Source organism: Gymnogyps californianus, chromosome 7, assembly GCF_018139145.2.
Source record: "Gymnogyps californianus isolate 813 chromosome 7, ASM1813914v2, whole genome shotgun sequence".
Lineage (NCBI taxonomy): Eukaryota > Metazoa > Chordata > Aves > Accipitriformes > Cathartidae > Gymnogyps > Gymnogyps californianus.
This window is the reverse complement of record NC_059477.1, coordinates 43,190,627-43,208,349: the sequence shown is the minus strand read 5'-3', so window position 1 is coordinate 43,208,349 and position 17,723 is coordinate 43,190,627. Positions and strand designations below refer to the sequence as shown.

At 47.7% G+C, this 17,723-nt stretch overlaps 1 protein-coding gene across 1 annotated transcript in view; it reads right to left on the bottom strand.

Moving 5' to 3' along the window:
- Positions 1–17,059: 17,059 nt before the first annotated feature.
- GALNT13 (polypeptide N-acetylgalactosaminyltransferase 13) overlaps positions 17,060–17,723 on the bottom strand; it is a 151,891-nt gene continuing 151,227 nt past the window's right edge. Inside the window, exon 13 of the mRNA XM_050899548.1 lies at positions 17,060–17,200. Coding sequence (XP_050755505.1) covers positions 17,060–17,200 — 141 coding nt within the window. The remainder of the gene's footprint in view (positions 17,201–17,723) is intronic.

Genomic DNA, 17,723 nt, shown 5'->3' with positions numbered 1-17,723 from the left:
AGAAACCCCAGCTCTGCGGTGGGAATGCTGTGTAAAATGCAGCCCCAGGCTGCTGTACCTGGGGATGGGTCTGAAGGGCCACGGTAACTCACACACAGCGGCAAAGCGGGGGCACCCGCAGCCGGGGACATGCTTACGAGCCAAGGTTATCCTTCCAAAACGGATAAAATTCAGCTAGATGACTGGCTGCAATTAATTAATAATTTATCAACGGTCCTAAGAGGACCTGGGATCGTGGGCTTATAGTCACTGCCTGGTTGGGCTTTCTACTATTTTACTATTTCATACTTTGGCCAACATCCAGCTGAGTTTCTGCTCCCCAAATCTCTGTGGTAGCTCTCCTACCGCCACCCTTGCCTTGTGCCTTATCCCACTCGGGTCCAAATTTCTGCTCAAGGCATCCGTGGTTACAAAGAGACCGGAATGGCTCCGAAACGGGTGCATGGCTTGGAGAAGAGTAGACGTGCGTGTGCACGTGTGTGTGCACGCTGGGCGCTTGCCTTCGGACCGGTGCAGTTTGCCACAGGACACGGGCTGCAGCGGACAAACCCGGAGACCACATCTGCGTTTAAGCTGTGCCTGCAGGCCCACCGCAGTACGCTGCAAGGGCGGCATGCCCTCTCTCTGACTCCTGAAGCAGCGCTGGTTTTTCACTCGCTCAAAAGCATTTACAGAGCTGGCAGGGGTTCCAAGAAGAGAGATAAAAGTGACCATCAGACTGGAAAACAGCCTGGTTCTGATCTTATTCATATGAGAAGTTTATTGGTGTAATTATGTGCACTTTAACTGTTCCCATTTGGCATTAATGATTGTTATCATTGAGAGGACGTTAAGACTGGGATGAAGCACCCGGCTTGTCCAAGTCTTGCGGGGGAGACTGGGGTGAAACCCCAGGAACAACAGCCTACAAAATGCAAGAGGATGGAAAGGCCTGAGCCAGATCCACAGCCGCTGAGGAGCTGACACATGAGACAGAAAGGGTAATTACCACCAACTACAATGTTAAAGGCAGGTGCGTAATGATACCAGTAAAGGCTAGCATCACTTTCCACAATATATCTACATCTGTATCTATTCTCTCCCTATATATATCTTTATCATGTCCATTTTATTTGATAATAAATTATATTCCATATTCCCTGGCTCAGAACAGAATGAAGAGCACAATCAGTGAAACAGAATTCATTAAGACAAAAAAAAAATCTTGATTCACGAGGATGATTAATAGTTATATGGCTATCAAGAATATATAGCATTAAATATGCTGTAACAATGGTACCTGTTAGAAGAAATACAGTTTGTGCGCCAGGATGTGCACTATGTGGAAGGTTGCTTTTCTCACCTATACCTAATGCAGGATTTCTGAGACATTGATGGAATAATTTCTTACACCCGTGGTAACAAGGAACAGCTCAAGTAGCAGGGTTTCCTCTTTTTCCTTTTAGTTTAAAATTAAGAGGAAGCACTGAAGTGCAAAGGCACAAGGAAGGAAATACACGCTTTGTTGGCTCCTTTCGGTACTCATAACTTCAGAGCTTTCAAAAACACTTGTTAGGTTGTTTTAAATGCATGGGATATAAATCCTTCCTTTCTTTCTGCTGCCGCATCTATGAAGTGCCAAAAACCTTTACTATACTTCAAATGAATATGATTTAAAATACATTTTTCTCACGTCTCAAACGTGTTCTAGAAATGCACAGTTCACATTACAGCTCCTGGGATTTCACAATCGCAATAAATTTTCATTCTTGCCTATACAGGTTTGATTAAAAGCGAGGAAGTCGAGACCTGCTATTTCCCTGGCTGGGGAGGCTGGGGAGCCAGCGGATGCTAAGAACAGAAAACGTTCCAGGAGAAGCAGTAAACAACTTTCAAGTCCATCTCTTTGCATCTTGAGGAATGAAAAGTCGAAAAACCAAGGTCATAAACAATATTCTTTCTAGCTGCTCCTCGTAACAGTCTCTGTGAAGGGCTGACACGCTGAAGAACTGTAACAGTTCACAAAGCTTTTTTCGTTATGGTTGTTTTTGAAAGCAGCCTCCAGAGACAGGGCTGAGAGGAGATGCTGGAGTAGTTTTTGCATGTCCGTTTTGAACCTGAGTTCATCTGAAGTGGGAACGGCTTTGCTGTCCTTGCAAGCGGACTCAGCCTCTGCGTCCCGCTCCCCGGGGCCCCGCAGCTGAGACCCGAAAGAGGGTTCCACCTCATCTCTCCCGTTCCTCCCTCCCAGAGGGCTGTTGACACAAAGGGAGCAGTGCACCCAGCGAAGCGGCTCCCTCCCACGCCCGGCAGGTACCAATCCCCGCCACCAAAACACGAGGTCTTCTCCAGAGCCTTTCCACCCGGGATGCGCTCAGCCAGCAGCGCTGGTACTGCAGCCTGGGTCTCGCTTCTGGAAACGCGGGGTTAAGCGAGGTGGACCGTGACAGCACCGATGTCTTCCTTTGGGTACCCGCTCACGTATGGGGAGCTCACCATCGCACCAGAGAAACCTGTGGAATCTCTTGCTCTTCTGCTGCGATTCCCATGCCGGACTCCAGCTCCTTGGACCTGTTTGTGCTAAATTGTCAGAAGAAATTACAGCAAACTTTGGAGGTAAAAAAAAAAAAAAAAATAGTGTTGGGTCTTGGTTGTTTTCCCCATGGGGGAACCCCACCATCACGCGGAGAGCGCCAGGGCAGTGCCAGCACGGGGGTCCCGCTGCCCCCCCGCTCCCCGGGGACCCCGCAGACACACCGCCCACCCTCTGCATCCACACCCGCCCGTGCCCGGGGGCACAAGCTCTGCCAGGGGAAGGCTTGTTCAACCCATTGACAAAACCGTGCGTTTAAAGCCAGGTGAATAAAAGAAAGGACGTTTGTGGACAAATAGCCTCAGACATTCAGTAACTCACCCACTCTCCCACCTGGGAGGCTTTCATGCTCGCTGGCCCAGGTTTTTGTGCTTCTCTCCCCCCGAGCTGGCTCTAACGCGGCTGAGGACACACTCCTAACGTTAAAGGCACTTTATTATGCAGTCGCGTGCTCTAACCGCTGATCTTCTGGGAACGACACTGACCTGTTGAGAAACAACGAGCAGCATCATAAAAGCTGGCAAAAATGTATTGCTTTATCAATATATAAAGTTACCCATGCAGGGCAAGCGGCACTTGATCTGTTAGAGAGAGATGTTTCGCATTCATATGGATTTCTTGTCCTGTGAGAGTTCTTTTCAATACAGAAAAGATCCTCCAGTGGAGAGGAGCTCCATCCAGCCCTGATGGGTGAGGTTACAACCCACATGCTGCTCTGCTGGACCACTATTTTGCAGCCAAATCCTGCCAAAGTCCCCCTTGATATATCAGTCCTGTATCGGTTCTTGCGTGGGGAGATGGAGAGTGAGAGCGGCAAAGCATCTCACGAAGCACGATGTGCATTTACTTGCAGAAGAGTGGCAAGGGTTCGGCAAGAGGTACCCAGCCCTGAGCAGATGGGTTTGAAATATGCTTATGACAAGCACTGCTGTTTGCATGTCTGAATTCTGTCTTCTCTTACGTGGTGAAGAAATGCCAGGGTATTACAACCCCCCCGCTTTGATTTTGTAAGAATTCCTCTGAGAACAGGATTTCCCATCGAATATTACTTCCCAATACGTTTCACATCCTAAGGAACTGCAATTTACTGGGATATAAATCTGATAATAGTCTTCATTAAGCAATGTTGTAAGGATTAAAAGAGGTTAATGAATATGTTACTAATCCTTCTAAGTAGCTAGCCGTCATAATCTCTTCTTTATACATGACAGGTATAAAGAAAAGAGATTTCAGAAATCCCAAAGCAAACTCGCTAATCTTAACAATGCGGCAATACCTTGCGCTTTCTCCCTTTTGCTAACAAAAATATAAAGGGTTACTAGTTGCAACTCTGCAAAGAGCAGCCTGTTCTTTCCTGGTCTGAAAGTATCTTAAGCCAAGCTTTAGCCTTGGAGCAACTTGCAACAGGTCCATTAGAATCTGCTCAAAAATAGCATCATTTAAATATACAGACATATATGTATATAAACACATACATATATAATATATATATACACATTTATTAGAGACAGAGCTCTATGAGGTTATTCAGTTCATCTACTTTACAAATTTAAAAGCTCCCTACAGTATATTTCTCCAGCCCAGTTTTCAAAGCGTTTCCATATTTTTTGCCATTCTACAAAACTCACCAGGCATTTTCCAACCTTAGCATCTCCTATGTATTTTTTTTTCCTCTTCTCTCAACATTTTCTGTATTTCTGTCTTTTTACATATGCCCAGCAGGTGCAAAAAACCGAGCGAAGCACTTATCTAGTAAAATGGATTTTTCAGTTTCCCCGGAGACCTTCTGACCCCCTTGCTGCAGCCGAAGAGCCTTCTCCATGATGCGGTGGGACGCTTTCATATATCCAAATTAACACGTCACCTCGTGATCCAGGCCAGCAGCACTGCTGCTTCTTAGGTTTTTTCTGTGTCATAGAAAGATATTTCAGAATTAGAAAAGTGGTAAATAAAACAAAGCATGCTCTTATTCATAGACTACATAAAATGTTATCTTCACAGTTTTCTTTCTTTTGGCTAGAAATCATTTATGTAGAGATAAAATATGCACTTGTAATCCTGCTTTGGCATGTGAAGACTCTGATAGCCAGTTACCGTGTAATAAGGAGAGGCAGATACTGAATTTTTTCTGGAAAAACACGTAACGTGCGTGGGAGTGGAGGTAGGACTTACAAACATAGTGAAACACGGTTGTGCGACGTCAGTTTTATACATTTATGATCCTTGCAGCTTCAGTTGTTTGACAGCAGGAATATCCCGTTGTCGTGGTTTAACCCCAGCCAGCAGCCAAGCACCACGCAGCCGCTCCCTCGCTCCCCCCCGCTCCCAGCAGGATGGGGAGGAGAATCGGGGAAAGAAGGTAAAATTTGTGGGTTGAGATAAGAACGGTTTAATAACTAAAGTAAAATATAATACTAACAATAATAATAATGAAATATAATAATAATAATAATAGTAATAAAAAGGAATATAACAAAAAAAAAGAGAAATAAAACCCAAGAAAAGACAAGTGATGCACAATGCAGTTGCTCACCACCCGCTGACCGATGCCCCAGCAGCGATCCGCCCCTCCCGGCCAACTCCCCCCAGTTCATATACTGGGCATGACGTTCCATGGTATGGAATACCCCTTTGGCTAGTTGGGGTCAGCTGCCCCGGCCATGCTCCCTCCCAGCTTCTTGTGCCCCTGCTTGCTGGCAGAGCATGGGAAACTGAAAAATCCTGAACTTAGGATAAGCGCTACTTAGCAACAACTAAACCATCAGCGTGTTATCAACGTTATTCTTGCACTCAATCCAAAACACAGCGCTGTACCAGCTACTCAGAAGAAAATTAACTCTGTCCCAGCCAAAACCAGGACACCCGTGCAGGCACGCTGCTACCTCTTACCAGCTGCAGCTTTGCCCAGCACATGAGAGGCAAAGAGTGAAATGATCTTCATTTGCAAAAGAAACAAATTGTAACTACAGTTCCTTCAGGAAGAACAACAATTTGGTACAAATAAACCATGCCCCTCTTTCACAGGTAAGAATCTTACCAAGGTCCTGTATTTTTAAGATTTTGCCTTACGCGGGAGGAAGAGCGATGCTCTGGCATCTCCCGTGACTGTGCGCTGGGTCCTGGCCGGGTCTCATCACAGGGCACCACAAGAGATTAAAGATATTGCAAATACATAGGTCAATCTAATAAGACAGCTTTCCATTACCTTTAATTATGTGATGGTTTAACATTCACTGTGGAGCATGTTGGGTCTGAAAGGTCGGTGCTGTTAAGATCTTTCTGTTGTAAATGCAAAGCTCAGCAAACTCGGGAAGCAGAAACCTCCGCAAAGCGCCCAAAAGCTGCGGCATCAGCCCGCGCCGTGCGGGGAGGGAAACGGGCTGAGGCTCCCGCTCCTGTTCGAGGTCCGCTCACCCTCACAGCCCTAAAAATATCCCCACTAGTGCGGGAGATTGCGTCTATACTTCCAGATGTTAGGAAAAGAAACTCCAAATACCAGGATTTTGAAAACTCAGTGCTCAGGGTTTAAACTGAGTGCCATTTCAAAAGACCTTGGTTCCTGTTTAGTGTCTGAAATCCGGACACTGGACCTCAACGCTGCCCAGAAACTCTGGACGAGGGGAGATACGAAACAGTTCTCAGGAGATGCTGAACACGTCTTTGTCCTTTGCCCGCGGACAAAACCACCCCGTCGCCTGTTTGAAGAGCAACAAACCGAAACGCCGCGTGAGCGAGGGGTCGGAAATGCTCCTCCGGTGCTGGCAAGCCCCGGTGCCGGCGGTTCCCTGCGGATGTGCAGAGCAGGGGTGGCTGATCTGTGCGCGGCCCCTCCAAATTCAGCGATTGCCCTGCAGAAATTAGCGTGCGGCCTCTCTGTTTTGGAGAATAAACTGTCACTACTCGACGCCGTCTGCTTCTAAACGTGACGCAGCTCTCAGGTAAGACCGCGTGTCCTACAGCACGATCGCTCCTCTCTGGTATTGCATCTTGAGCCTCCCACTCAGGTAAAAGGGAGAAAAAGGCAGCAAATGAGCGTAGGCAGGAGCTCTCCCCACAGACGTCCTGTGGGGCTTGCACCTACACAGCTCCCTGCCAACAACGTTAAAACCCGGTTTTCTGCAGCAAAAAAAAAAACCCACACCCAAAACAGCAACAAAAGCACCCAACAGGAAAAGCACATTCGTTGGGATGAGTACACGAAGCCTGCATTACGTTCAAGCAATAGGTGCTTTCCTACGTTTGTACAAAAGCCCTTGTACCTGAAGCAGAAGAGAAGTCCCGTGAAGCTACCCTGCCTTTTATCATTGCCAAAAAATACCAGGTACCCGCAAGGAATTTGAAGTAGCCGCTGGAGCCGGCGGAGGATGCCAGCTTGCAGCCGTTCCCCGTGATGAGCAAAAAGGACGCTGACCCGCACAGCCAGGAGATGGGTGCTGCCTGCCAGGAGGGCTGCAGGCTCCAGCCCCCCCAGACGGGCTTGAGGGGGGGCACAGGGGCAGCTCTGCCCCTCTCCTGCAGTCCTCAGCAATGGGATCACGGTTTCCATCGCTGATGGGAAACACAAAACGCTGAACGCCTCTTCTGAGCGGTGGTTCTGGACCAGGAACGGGGGTAAAGCAGTGCGTTCAGCGCGTAGGACGGAATATTAATGCAGCATAGGAAACACTTGCCAGCAAAGCAACATGCACGTGCTAGTTGGAGAAGGACTCCCCAAGCTCGCCAAAACAGCCTCTCACTTGGGAAACGGGGTGCCTGGATTTGCATGAGGTGCCCCTGCCACCCAGCTGCTGGGGACACAGGGGATGTACCCCTGCAGCCCGGGGGTGCTGTGGGGGTCCCCACATGGCTCCAGGTACGGGCGCGGGCGCAGGCGCCTCGCCGGGGTTGGAAGAGCTGCAGGATTTGGTAAAGGCACTTATTTACAGACATGCACACACAGAGAAAAAAATGCGCGGGGGCTGCAATGCCCTGCTAGCTCCTACCGAGCCTCTCTGGGTTAAATCATGATTTTAAGTTGATCATTTAAAGAACTAACACTGAGAACATTGAGCAGTTGCAATAAGTAAGTTGCTAGCAAGAACAGCTTTTTGTAAAGAAAGGGCACAGACAGTTGCCGTTAAATAAAAATAGCCTCCCTTGACACCACTTTTTGTAGCCTTTTTTTACAGGCTCGTACAACAAGTCGGAAGGGACCTCGGGAGGTCACCGAGTCCGACCTCCTGCTCACCCTGGATTTGCTTCCCTCTAAATTTTTATATCCTAGGTGAGAAGATTTGTGTCTTTAATAATACCAAATTTGGTATAATCCTTGCCCAACAGGAAAATTAAAACACTTTTCAATAATATCATCCCATCAAAGAGACTTGACCCGATTCCTAGCTAGCCCCGACTGCCGGTAAGCTTGAGTTCTCCCTGAAGCCCGCAGGGCTGGCAGGCTGCTGTACTGGGCATGCGGGGGGAAAGCAATAGGATTTTGAACAAAGCCAATTAAATATCGATACAAGATAGAAGAAACTTGCTAGCAAACTTAGATGCACGTGCTTGTCAGAAACGAACTAATATTATTATTGTGCTATTAAGTCCTCTCTTGTTTGCATTTTGCGGTGACCGGACCGAGCCAGGGGGTCTGCCAGGAGCAGGAGAGCATGGATGTGGGCACGGAGGGCAGAAAGGGCAGGAGATGGGGCGCGTGGGTTTGGATGAGCTGACATCCCCACCCATGGCCACAGTGCCCCTGCCTACCCCCGGACACGTCTCCTAAAGACGCTGTGGATTCTTATCTCACCTCCAACTCATCGGCAGAAATAGGTGAAACGTGCTGTGGCGTTGTGCCATAAACACTTTTGCAGCTCCTCACACATGCCAGCCCCAAATCCATAGAGAGATCATAAAGATAGTATTTGTCCCTTAAATGTGAGGGCTCTCACCAAAATTAGGACCTTAATATGCTCAGGGCAGAACGAGTTACTCCATTTTGATTTATAACTGAAGCCGACAAATATCAATCATCTCATTTGAAATGCAACGTTTCCTGGGCTGGAAGCTAAATTCCACTTTTTGTTCGTTTTTCTTTTCCTCCCAGCACTTCCTGGGACTTAAACACATAAAAGTTAAATAATTGTTGTGGCAAGAGAGAAAGGGCTTGGAAACAGTATGAAATTTCCGTTCACCCGGGAGTGACTCTCTTGGCTCTTGTCACTGCCCCATCGCAGATTTGTCGCCGGTGATGACCCGCTTACAGGAGTTTGCAGCGGCTCCCGGCACGTGCCGTGGCTCCCCTTGGATAAAAGCATCTCATACCAGCGGGAAAACCCAACGCAGGGCAGAGACCACGGGGAGCACACTGGAAAGAGCAGCAGAACCAGCGGTTTGCTGCCCGGCCAGCTGCTCCGTCACCGGGGCTCTGCTTCCCACGTCGTTATGACTCCCCGTTGGAAGCATTACATTGAAACTCCCACCTTTACTCTGCAGCAGGCAGAACACAATATATTATCAAGATCTATTTATACAATGAAAGGATAATGGTTAAAGGAAAAACTTCTCAGTATTACTGAAAGTTGAATTATAGAGCAGCAATTTAATCCCTTCCAAGTATGACTCAAGCCTTGTGGCAGATACAACCCTGCAGACTACGAGGGCGGCATTACCACGATAACAGCAGAGGTGAACTGAATTGTTCCTGTTCAATGCCTAGGACCTTCAGGCAGATGAATTATGTCAGATGGGCAGGACCAAACCTATCACTCATGCATTCCTAGCCAACGAAACGCCCGACGTTATCAGTGTTGGTGGGCAAAAAGGGGCATATCCATATGGGACAGCTTCTTCCGCAGAACCTGAACTCCCTTTCCCTGCTATGTCCGTCTGTGCCCTTTCTCAATAGGCTCCCATCCTTAGGAGAGCCTCGGTCATTGCATGGGTCGTCAAGGAGAATAAGTTCTGTACCAACGTACCCTTTTAACAATACATCTTTGTGCCATCAACTTAATGCCAGCGAGCTGTGCAACTAAGCTCGGTTTTAATGAAGCCCTGCCAGCCGAGGTGACCGCAGGGAGCCCTCCGCATTCCCCGGCGCAGGACACCTTTGCCCTTTCTCAGCAGCTCGCCTGATTTCCCAGCAGAAGAAAGCCTGGCTGCCCGCAAGCACCTTGCAGCGGCGCCATCGGTGAGTGCGAGTGCCGTTTGCTCTCCAAGAACAGGATCGCCTTTTCCCTGCTGGTTTCTTTGAAATTAAAGAGATGGTTAAAATTTACAGCACTCGGAGATACGTTTCACTTTTAAATCATCTCTGTTCCCGTTATCGGCGGTACCCTCACAGACCCTGGGCACATCTGAATGTACCCGAAGCCGTGCTTTCCTTCCGTTGCTTCCCCAGCCCTGCTCCGCTCCAGGGTCGAGCAAGGGAATCCCACGAGCGGCCCCAAGTCGACAAGCTGCGGCGTTACCGACGCTGCTTACTGCTCCTGCAATTTATTAGCTGTCCTAGAAGGTCCCAGGGTGAGAGGCCAGGGCGGTGCACATTATGCAGGAATAATGATCTGTAACATAGGCAGATCATAGCAGAGAAGACAGATACAAACACGCAAGTGCCCAGGGAGAAGCGGGGGGGATGAGGTGCGGCTGCGGGGGACACCCCATCTCCTGCTCCCCGCCAGCTCCTGGCTGAACACCAAACTCCGCCGCCGGCATCTCCCACCGGCCGGCAGCCGGCCCCGTGTCTGCCCGCCTCGCATACCGCAGGATGCGGAGAGATTTGCGCGGATTGAAATGCGCCGTGGTGCAAGTCACACGCAGAAGGACGTTAAGGTGTGGCCCTCAGACGTTTAACTGACAGGTTAACTTAAAAATAATTAACGTTATTCTTCTGTGTGTGCTGCAAATGGGATGACCTGGAAACAAGTAAAGAAAATAACCGTTTTGAAAAATGAAATAAAACGCAGTCCTCAAATTGAGTTTGTGTGGTTGAGATCTAAAATGTTTGTATCAAGCAGCAGAAACAGAAGCTTTGTAACTGTCGGGGTTAAACAGCCAACAGAAACTTAATTCGCTCACAAATCTAAACTCCTTCTATCTGCTTGACTTCATGTTACATGTTACACGTGAGGTTTCCCTGCCTGCCCACCCGACGACACAAGACATCGCCAGTAATAGCCTGGAAAAAACCCCGGGGCCAATTCTGTGTCGGTGTCTGTATTACAGGTACGGATGGATGTATTTTAACCCCCGGGTTCAGGGAAGAGGAACCAGACCCAGATGCCCCCGGCCGCTCTGCGGCTCCGGTGCTCCGGGGGCTCGGCGACGGGCAGAGGTTCGTGTTCGGTTCGATTTGAACTCGCCTGGGCAATAGTTACCTCTGGAGCTATTTTGCCTTTTTCCATTTCTTACCTGCAGTGACTTGATTTCAGCACGTGGAAGCGCTTTCAGGCTTCAGCCGATGCAGAGCACAGAACGTGGCTTGCGTACTGCGGGCGCAGAGGGGAACCCTGCGTTTGAGAAGCAGGGTGAGCTGACGACAAATAAAATGATTAAGCGATTTATCTATGACCTGGATTTAGAGAAACAGTCCCCAAACTCGTGTCACCCAGTCCCACTGGCGTGCAAGGCACCTAAATAGGGATTTTAGGGCAGATCCGACCGTCTTTACTCTCCAAACCCACTTTCCAGCTCAGGTTTGAAATGCCAATTTGAGCGGGTGCCAGGCACGCGTGCTGCCCTTAACCCACGGCGATGCCCGGCGGGGCTTCATCCGGGGGGGGTCCGGCTCCATAAAACCCTTAAAGAGACCTCAAAAGAAGAGATAAACACACGTACGGTTTTTAAAGAAAACGAGATGTAGGTTGTTCCCCTCACTGTAATTTTAGCTCTATAATCAGTCCTAATTATTAACATTTCTGAGAAATGCAAAAAAAGAAAAATACCTCTATGTCTGCATTCATTACTCACAAATAGATTACTTTATGATTCATTTAAATGATTCACATAGGATAATTAACATGAGCTCTACAGTTAATTGCATCTTTGCAAAATAGTTTAATAATCAGAGTAGAAACTTGACAGTCATTTTTTTAATCGCACATATGCGATGAATGTTTTCTATAAACTGCAGCTCATCAGAAACAAATACACAAACACATATTTCTCTGAAGACAACCTGAAGCAGGCAAACCTTGGTCAAAAGGATTTAATTTTTTTCCCCCTGTAGTTGCATGAGCAAGGATGCTACTCTGGAAGGACATAATTCTGTTAAATAAGACATTAACTGGCAGTACTTCTGTGAATTAGTTGATCAAAGGACACTGTAACAGCGTAGAAGGATGAATTAGGAAACTAAAATTGCTATTATAAAAAAATCTTTATCATCTTCAACGTTATCATTTCTTTGCCAGTAACTCTAAAGTAATGCAGGTGAAGGGTACGTAATCTGCTATCACTTGTAACACTCTTACCTCTGTGCTTAACCTGAGGCTTGGTTTTGTCCAGCAGTTGAAATTAACAGTAAAATCTGAAATAATTCAATATCGGCATACTATTATTTGTGCTAAAATTTCTCAGGAATCACTTCCACACCAGTGATGACACGAACTGATCTCTCCCTCTCAGTCTCCTGAGGATTAATTTTCATTTATGTTTACAGATGCTTTATTTTTAAAATATCCTCCCTCCTCCCTTCTTACCAGAACTCATCCAGCCGCCTCAGGATTCAAGATGCGACTTAAAAACCAGAAAATCCTCCGACCACCAAAATAAGACTAAAGCTCCGTTATTGCCATCACGTATTATCTATAACATACAACCAGATTCTTTCTTTTCCTTACAGCTCCATAATCAGGGAGGATTTTTACCCGAGGGATGAGCAGCATCACAAACCAGCCACGACAACCGCGATACACGGCTGTCCAACCTGGCCCTTCTGTGCCCACTGCAGGGAGAGCTGAGGCAGGATTTATATGGAAACGACTTCTTTCCCACTGAATTATTATCATTTTTTCCAAAACGCAGACGGTTAATGCAGCACTTGGGCAATATCTAGCACAATCTAGGGCAAAAACCCAGGGGTTCAAGCGTGAGATGCGGACCCTGGCGTGCTTCCTCGGACTCTGATCCACGGCCAAGCTTGGTTTTCTTGCACGACGATGTTTTCCAGGGGATGTCTGGAAAATTGAGCCTTAAACGCCAGCCGAGGGACAGCCAAACATGCCCGTGTCGACCTGCCCATCTGTGCTCGCGTACGGCCACCTCTCCATCACTCACATCACAGCAGGAAAAGCTCTTCTGCCTGTTTCTGAAGTTGTATGTGTAAATAAAGGATCTAAAAATATGGGGGTTGTAGCGGAAAGTCAGGGGTTTTACCATATGAAAAATAAGTACATACAGAAGAAGACAAACGCACCAGAAGAAAACTAAACCAGTATATTTTAATTCTACAAAAATGTATAAATATTTAAATGTACAGCAAAGAGTACCAGTATACCATTTAATAACTGTTACAACATTTAAAATGTGTAATTCTTTATCCATAATCTACTTTTATAAATTTAATTTAAATTTGTGTTCCCAGCACTTATTCAGGAGCCTTTGTAAGCGCGTCCTCCAAACCTCACCACACCTCAGTCTTTTTTTTCCTGCTTCGGAAAAAAACGAGCAGAATTCCAACGTTTTTCCAATAAACTTTGCATTTTCTCCGAGTACCGTGGCCTTTTCGCAAGGCACCGCTTACCGAGCTGTCCTGAATACGTGCTCGCAGAGAAAAAGAATGAAAATGAAATGGGGGTGGCCACATATCGGAGCAATGGTTCTGGCTGGAGGTGATTGCACGTTGGAGAGGAAGCACGGACACGGAAAGCCACAGAAGCATTAAAACACATCGCTGGTGTTCATTCAACACCATCGGTCATACAGTAGCTCGTAGTTAGTAGCGGGTTACGCGTGGTGTAGTCTCACCAGCCATGCTAGCCGTGGGGACCGCGGGTAGGCTTTCGGCTACCCAAAAAAGTGCCAACTCTCACGGGCGGGCTGTGGCATTCACCGGCACTCCCCAACTCCTCTGCATCTCCCCAAATCGTTCCAATCCGTTTAATAGCTCTGACCTTCTGAGAACCGCCTCGTGCGAGGCTCTGCCCAGCACCCCCACGAGATGCAGCCCAAGGGCGTGAGATCTCCAACTTCCAATTAAAAAAAAAAAAAAAATCAGACCGTGGAGTTTTGCAAGCTTTTCTTCAAAGCGCTATTCGTATTAGAGTGCAACAAATAAATAAATCCTCCTAGTGACTGGGAAATACCCATCTGCAGAGAAACCCATCTAGGTCCATTGATCCAAATGCCTACTTCAGGTCTGGGGTTGTACCTGGGTTCTCCTTCCTCCGGGGATCGCCAGAAGGTGCCAGGAGATAAAAAGGAACACGGCTTTTTACAGCGTTCATGGACCAACGTACTCTTCAAAACGTTCGGTTTGCTGACGCCACCCAGCATTACAGCTCGCTCTCATTTCATCAAAGCAAGTCTTAAAAAATAGGAGAACCAGCAACACATTTCCAGTGAAAGCAATAAATATTCGGCATTTGTAGAGTTCTTTATATTTTGAACGCATTGTGCAAATAGAAGTCAATCCTCCCGACACCTTTCTGAGATATTTTGTAAATGGGGAAACAAAGACCAACTGATGTTTTTCGGCTGTGGTCTGTTGGGCACTGAACTTCAGACACTCACCAACAGAGGCGACCGAACGAGCTGTTTTAAATGATTTTAGCCCAAATCATTTACCAAGGCAACGCCTGAATTCAGTGGCAGGAGGAAGGGCTGGGGCCCAAGCGCAGTAACTTACATTCATTCACTAAACCCCATCATTTACCATCTCTGCTGCCGTATCCGCATTTAAGGCACCCTCACCACCACCACCTCACTCTCCGTAAATGAGGCTTTGTGCGAAATTCCTCTGGAATGAGACTCGTGGGGTTTCTGTATCCTTACCGAGGTGGTAAATCCAGGATCCAGCCCCTCGAAGCCCACAGAAATACTGGCCGCGACTGAAGTTAAACAGGTACTTCAGTGCTTTTTTCTAGGTCTAATTTCTAGACGGCGGGCCATCCTGCTAGCATGCAGAAGACCTACAGCAATACTTCTGCTCTGGCCGTGAGGGATGCGCGTACTTGCTCCTAAATAAGTACAATCCAACCAGAGGCATTTCACTTCTTTTTCTCCCCCAAGCAGGGACACAGCAGCGCAGGCACTGACCATACCCAAACACCGCAAGCTTGCTACCTTAGTCAAGGGATTACACACTTGACAAGAATATTAACCTTTATAGTAGTTCTAAGGAGAAGAATTTTCTTTTCTTCATCTGTTTTTGAGATTGCACCTCAAGCCTAGACAGTTGCACACCGACTGCACCTTGCCATCACCTTCCAGCTACGACATCAGGAAAACCTTGGGATCCGAACAGGGCAGCATAAGAGACTCGGCAGCCTTCACCCTTCGCACCCAGGGGTATTTCATAAGTAACACTGGAGGCACCCAGAAGAGACGGCACCACCAGCTGCCCTCTCCTAATGCTCCTGGATGCTGTAGGACCTTCCACAGCATTTACTTCTGCAGCGACGTGCAAAAGCCAAGTGCCTGGATACACGACCTACCACCACGAGTGGCTGCGCATGTGGCAAAAGCCCTTGGAAAGCAGATGAAGAAACATTTATTATTTTTTTTCTGCGTGGAGGTTGGTGTTTAAATTTGTTCGTGATGTTTGCATGCTCTTTCTATGAAGCAGAATTACAGCCTTCTCCTGTTTTGCTAGCTTTTAAGCCATATTCTGTACTTTTGCAGCGATTTGAAGATGAGAACTGGGAGTGTTTGACTCTGAGCAGGGAGGCTGAACTAGATGAGCTTCCAATCTGAGTCAATCCATGATACTCTAGCTCCCATGCATGCACAGCAATCACTTTTCCAATTTAATATTCTTCTATTTTTCATTTAATGATGTGTATCAAGAAAATATGGACGATCTATAAATTTATAATACGTACATATATGACACTTAATCCATAACAACCAGAGCATTATACAGAAAATACTGTCATTTTTAATGACCTAGTGCATAAACAGACCTTTTGAGGAACTGTGAGTGAAACAACGGGAAACCATTTCACCACTTGCCCGTGCTGAAATCACGCTGCGGCTGCTGCCCTGTGATTTAGGTCTCTCGAACCCTGTAGGCAAGGAGAAGTTACAGGCTACTGCCGAAAACCCAGCCCGGCCCGTCACGCACCAGATGCGTTTTGGGGAGTGCGTGCTGCTGGGGTCACCAAAGGAAACGTCACCAGTACATATAGGAAATGTCACCCGTACGTATAGGACCCTTCCCCACGCCCCGCCATGGGCCGGCACGGCATCAGTTCCTGCGACGCCTCCGACACGACGGCGTGCCATCAGCACATTTTTAATAACCACGCTAACAAAATGATTAAGCCACAAAATTATTAAAAATATAAATAAGCATCTGTCATCGCTACCGAAGCAAGAACATCTGGAGCCAGAACTCAGAGTCAATCCAGTTTCATCCTCTGCGCGTAGGGGATCCACGGATGAAGCTCTCGTCTGTGTCTTATGCAGGATGCAGCTATACACTAATGCTTAAGGGCAGCAGCCAGGGATCGAGTTCAGGCCCACTCTCAGTCTCCAGTGGTCTCAGTTTCTGGTACCTCCATCCGCAGCCCCCCTGCAGCTCCCCAGGTGCCAGCCCCAGCCATTTCTCTTCCCACTGCAGAGGTCAGTTCAGTCTGCACTGGTCTGAGTTACCCACGTGTGTCACGCCTCCTTCTTAACATTGTTCCCGTGTCTTTTGCTGTTGCCTCATTTGATTTAATTTCAATTTCTGAGTGCAGTCTTTGCTCGGTTTTGCTGCTTTTCCAAACACCAGATCCCATTTTTTTCCCGGCACAAACCACGAAGCCTTCTCTCTGTACAGCGACTCTGCTGCTCAGTGTGGTTCTTCACCGAGCCCCACTCGACACGAGAGAACAGCAAATATCCCCACTGCGTTGCCAAGAAAGACCAGCACCAACACATCCAGCTCAGGAGATGCCTGCCCGGATGGTTCCCAGTGCCAGTTGGTGTCATAAGGCATTTTATATTGGGTCACTTCTCCGTAGTGGTGTGTGACACACCGAAAACACCCTCCACCCCAACCTCTTTGATGTAGGGTTCATAGACGTTTCTCTGGAACCATTTTTGAGCACATTTGTGTTGATAACAGCACACGTTTTGACATTTACAGGCTCAGAGGAGCTTCTTTTGAACAGTCACGGGTTTCGAAGGGGCACGTGGAGACCTGCCGCATCAAGGAAAACCCCCCCGTGACTTTAATCTGACAGCTGGGATTTGGAGAGGGCTTCAGCACCGCTGGCCTCAGCAAGGAGGAGGGGAGGAGGGGGAGGAAGAGGAGGAGGAGGAGGAGGAGGAGGACATCCCAGCCGAGGCAGCGGGTCTGCACCGACTTCAGGCACCCAGGGTCATGTTGCGCAGCAGCCACTGCTGGGAACGGCTGTCACCGCACTCCCTCATGGTGGGAACCATCTTGTCCTCCTCCGACGGCTCATCCAGACACTGGTTGCTGTTGACGTGCCTCAGGGTGAGCTTCTGCAATAGAGAAGGGTAAGAGCTGCAGCAAGACAATTACTGCTGAAAACGAGTAATTGCATTTTTGGTCTTATTTCAGTATTACTCTAGTCACTACACAAGACACGAGACAGGTACTCATCCCTGGTTATCGCTCGTACGGCTCTACGAGACCTCTACCAGGCTACTTGCTGCTCCACGGGGTGCCCAGCTCACCTTCTCACGCGTGGCCAGGCAACCCGGGGGAGCGAGCGCCTCTGCTGAACCCAGCAACAAATAAATGCAACAGAAAAGTAAAAAGCAAGTGCAAGGAAATATTATTTCAAAGCAACAGTATTGTGCATTAAGGAGCTTAGCCTCCAACAACCTGAACACATGTGCATTTCAGCCAGTGCACTGTTAGTTCAGAAATAGTTGCTAATGGAAATACATTTGCTGAGTATTACATGAACAACGGCAACATGCAGATGAAAACTCTTCTGTTTCCAATACGCTTTTTCTTCTTTGGGACAGCCATCCCTTTCTACTCCTACCACAGGACACT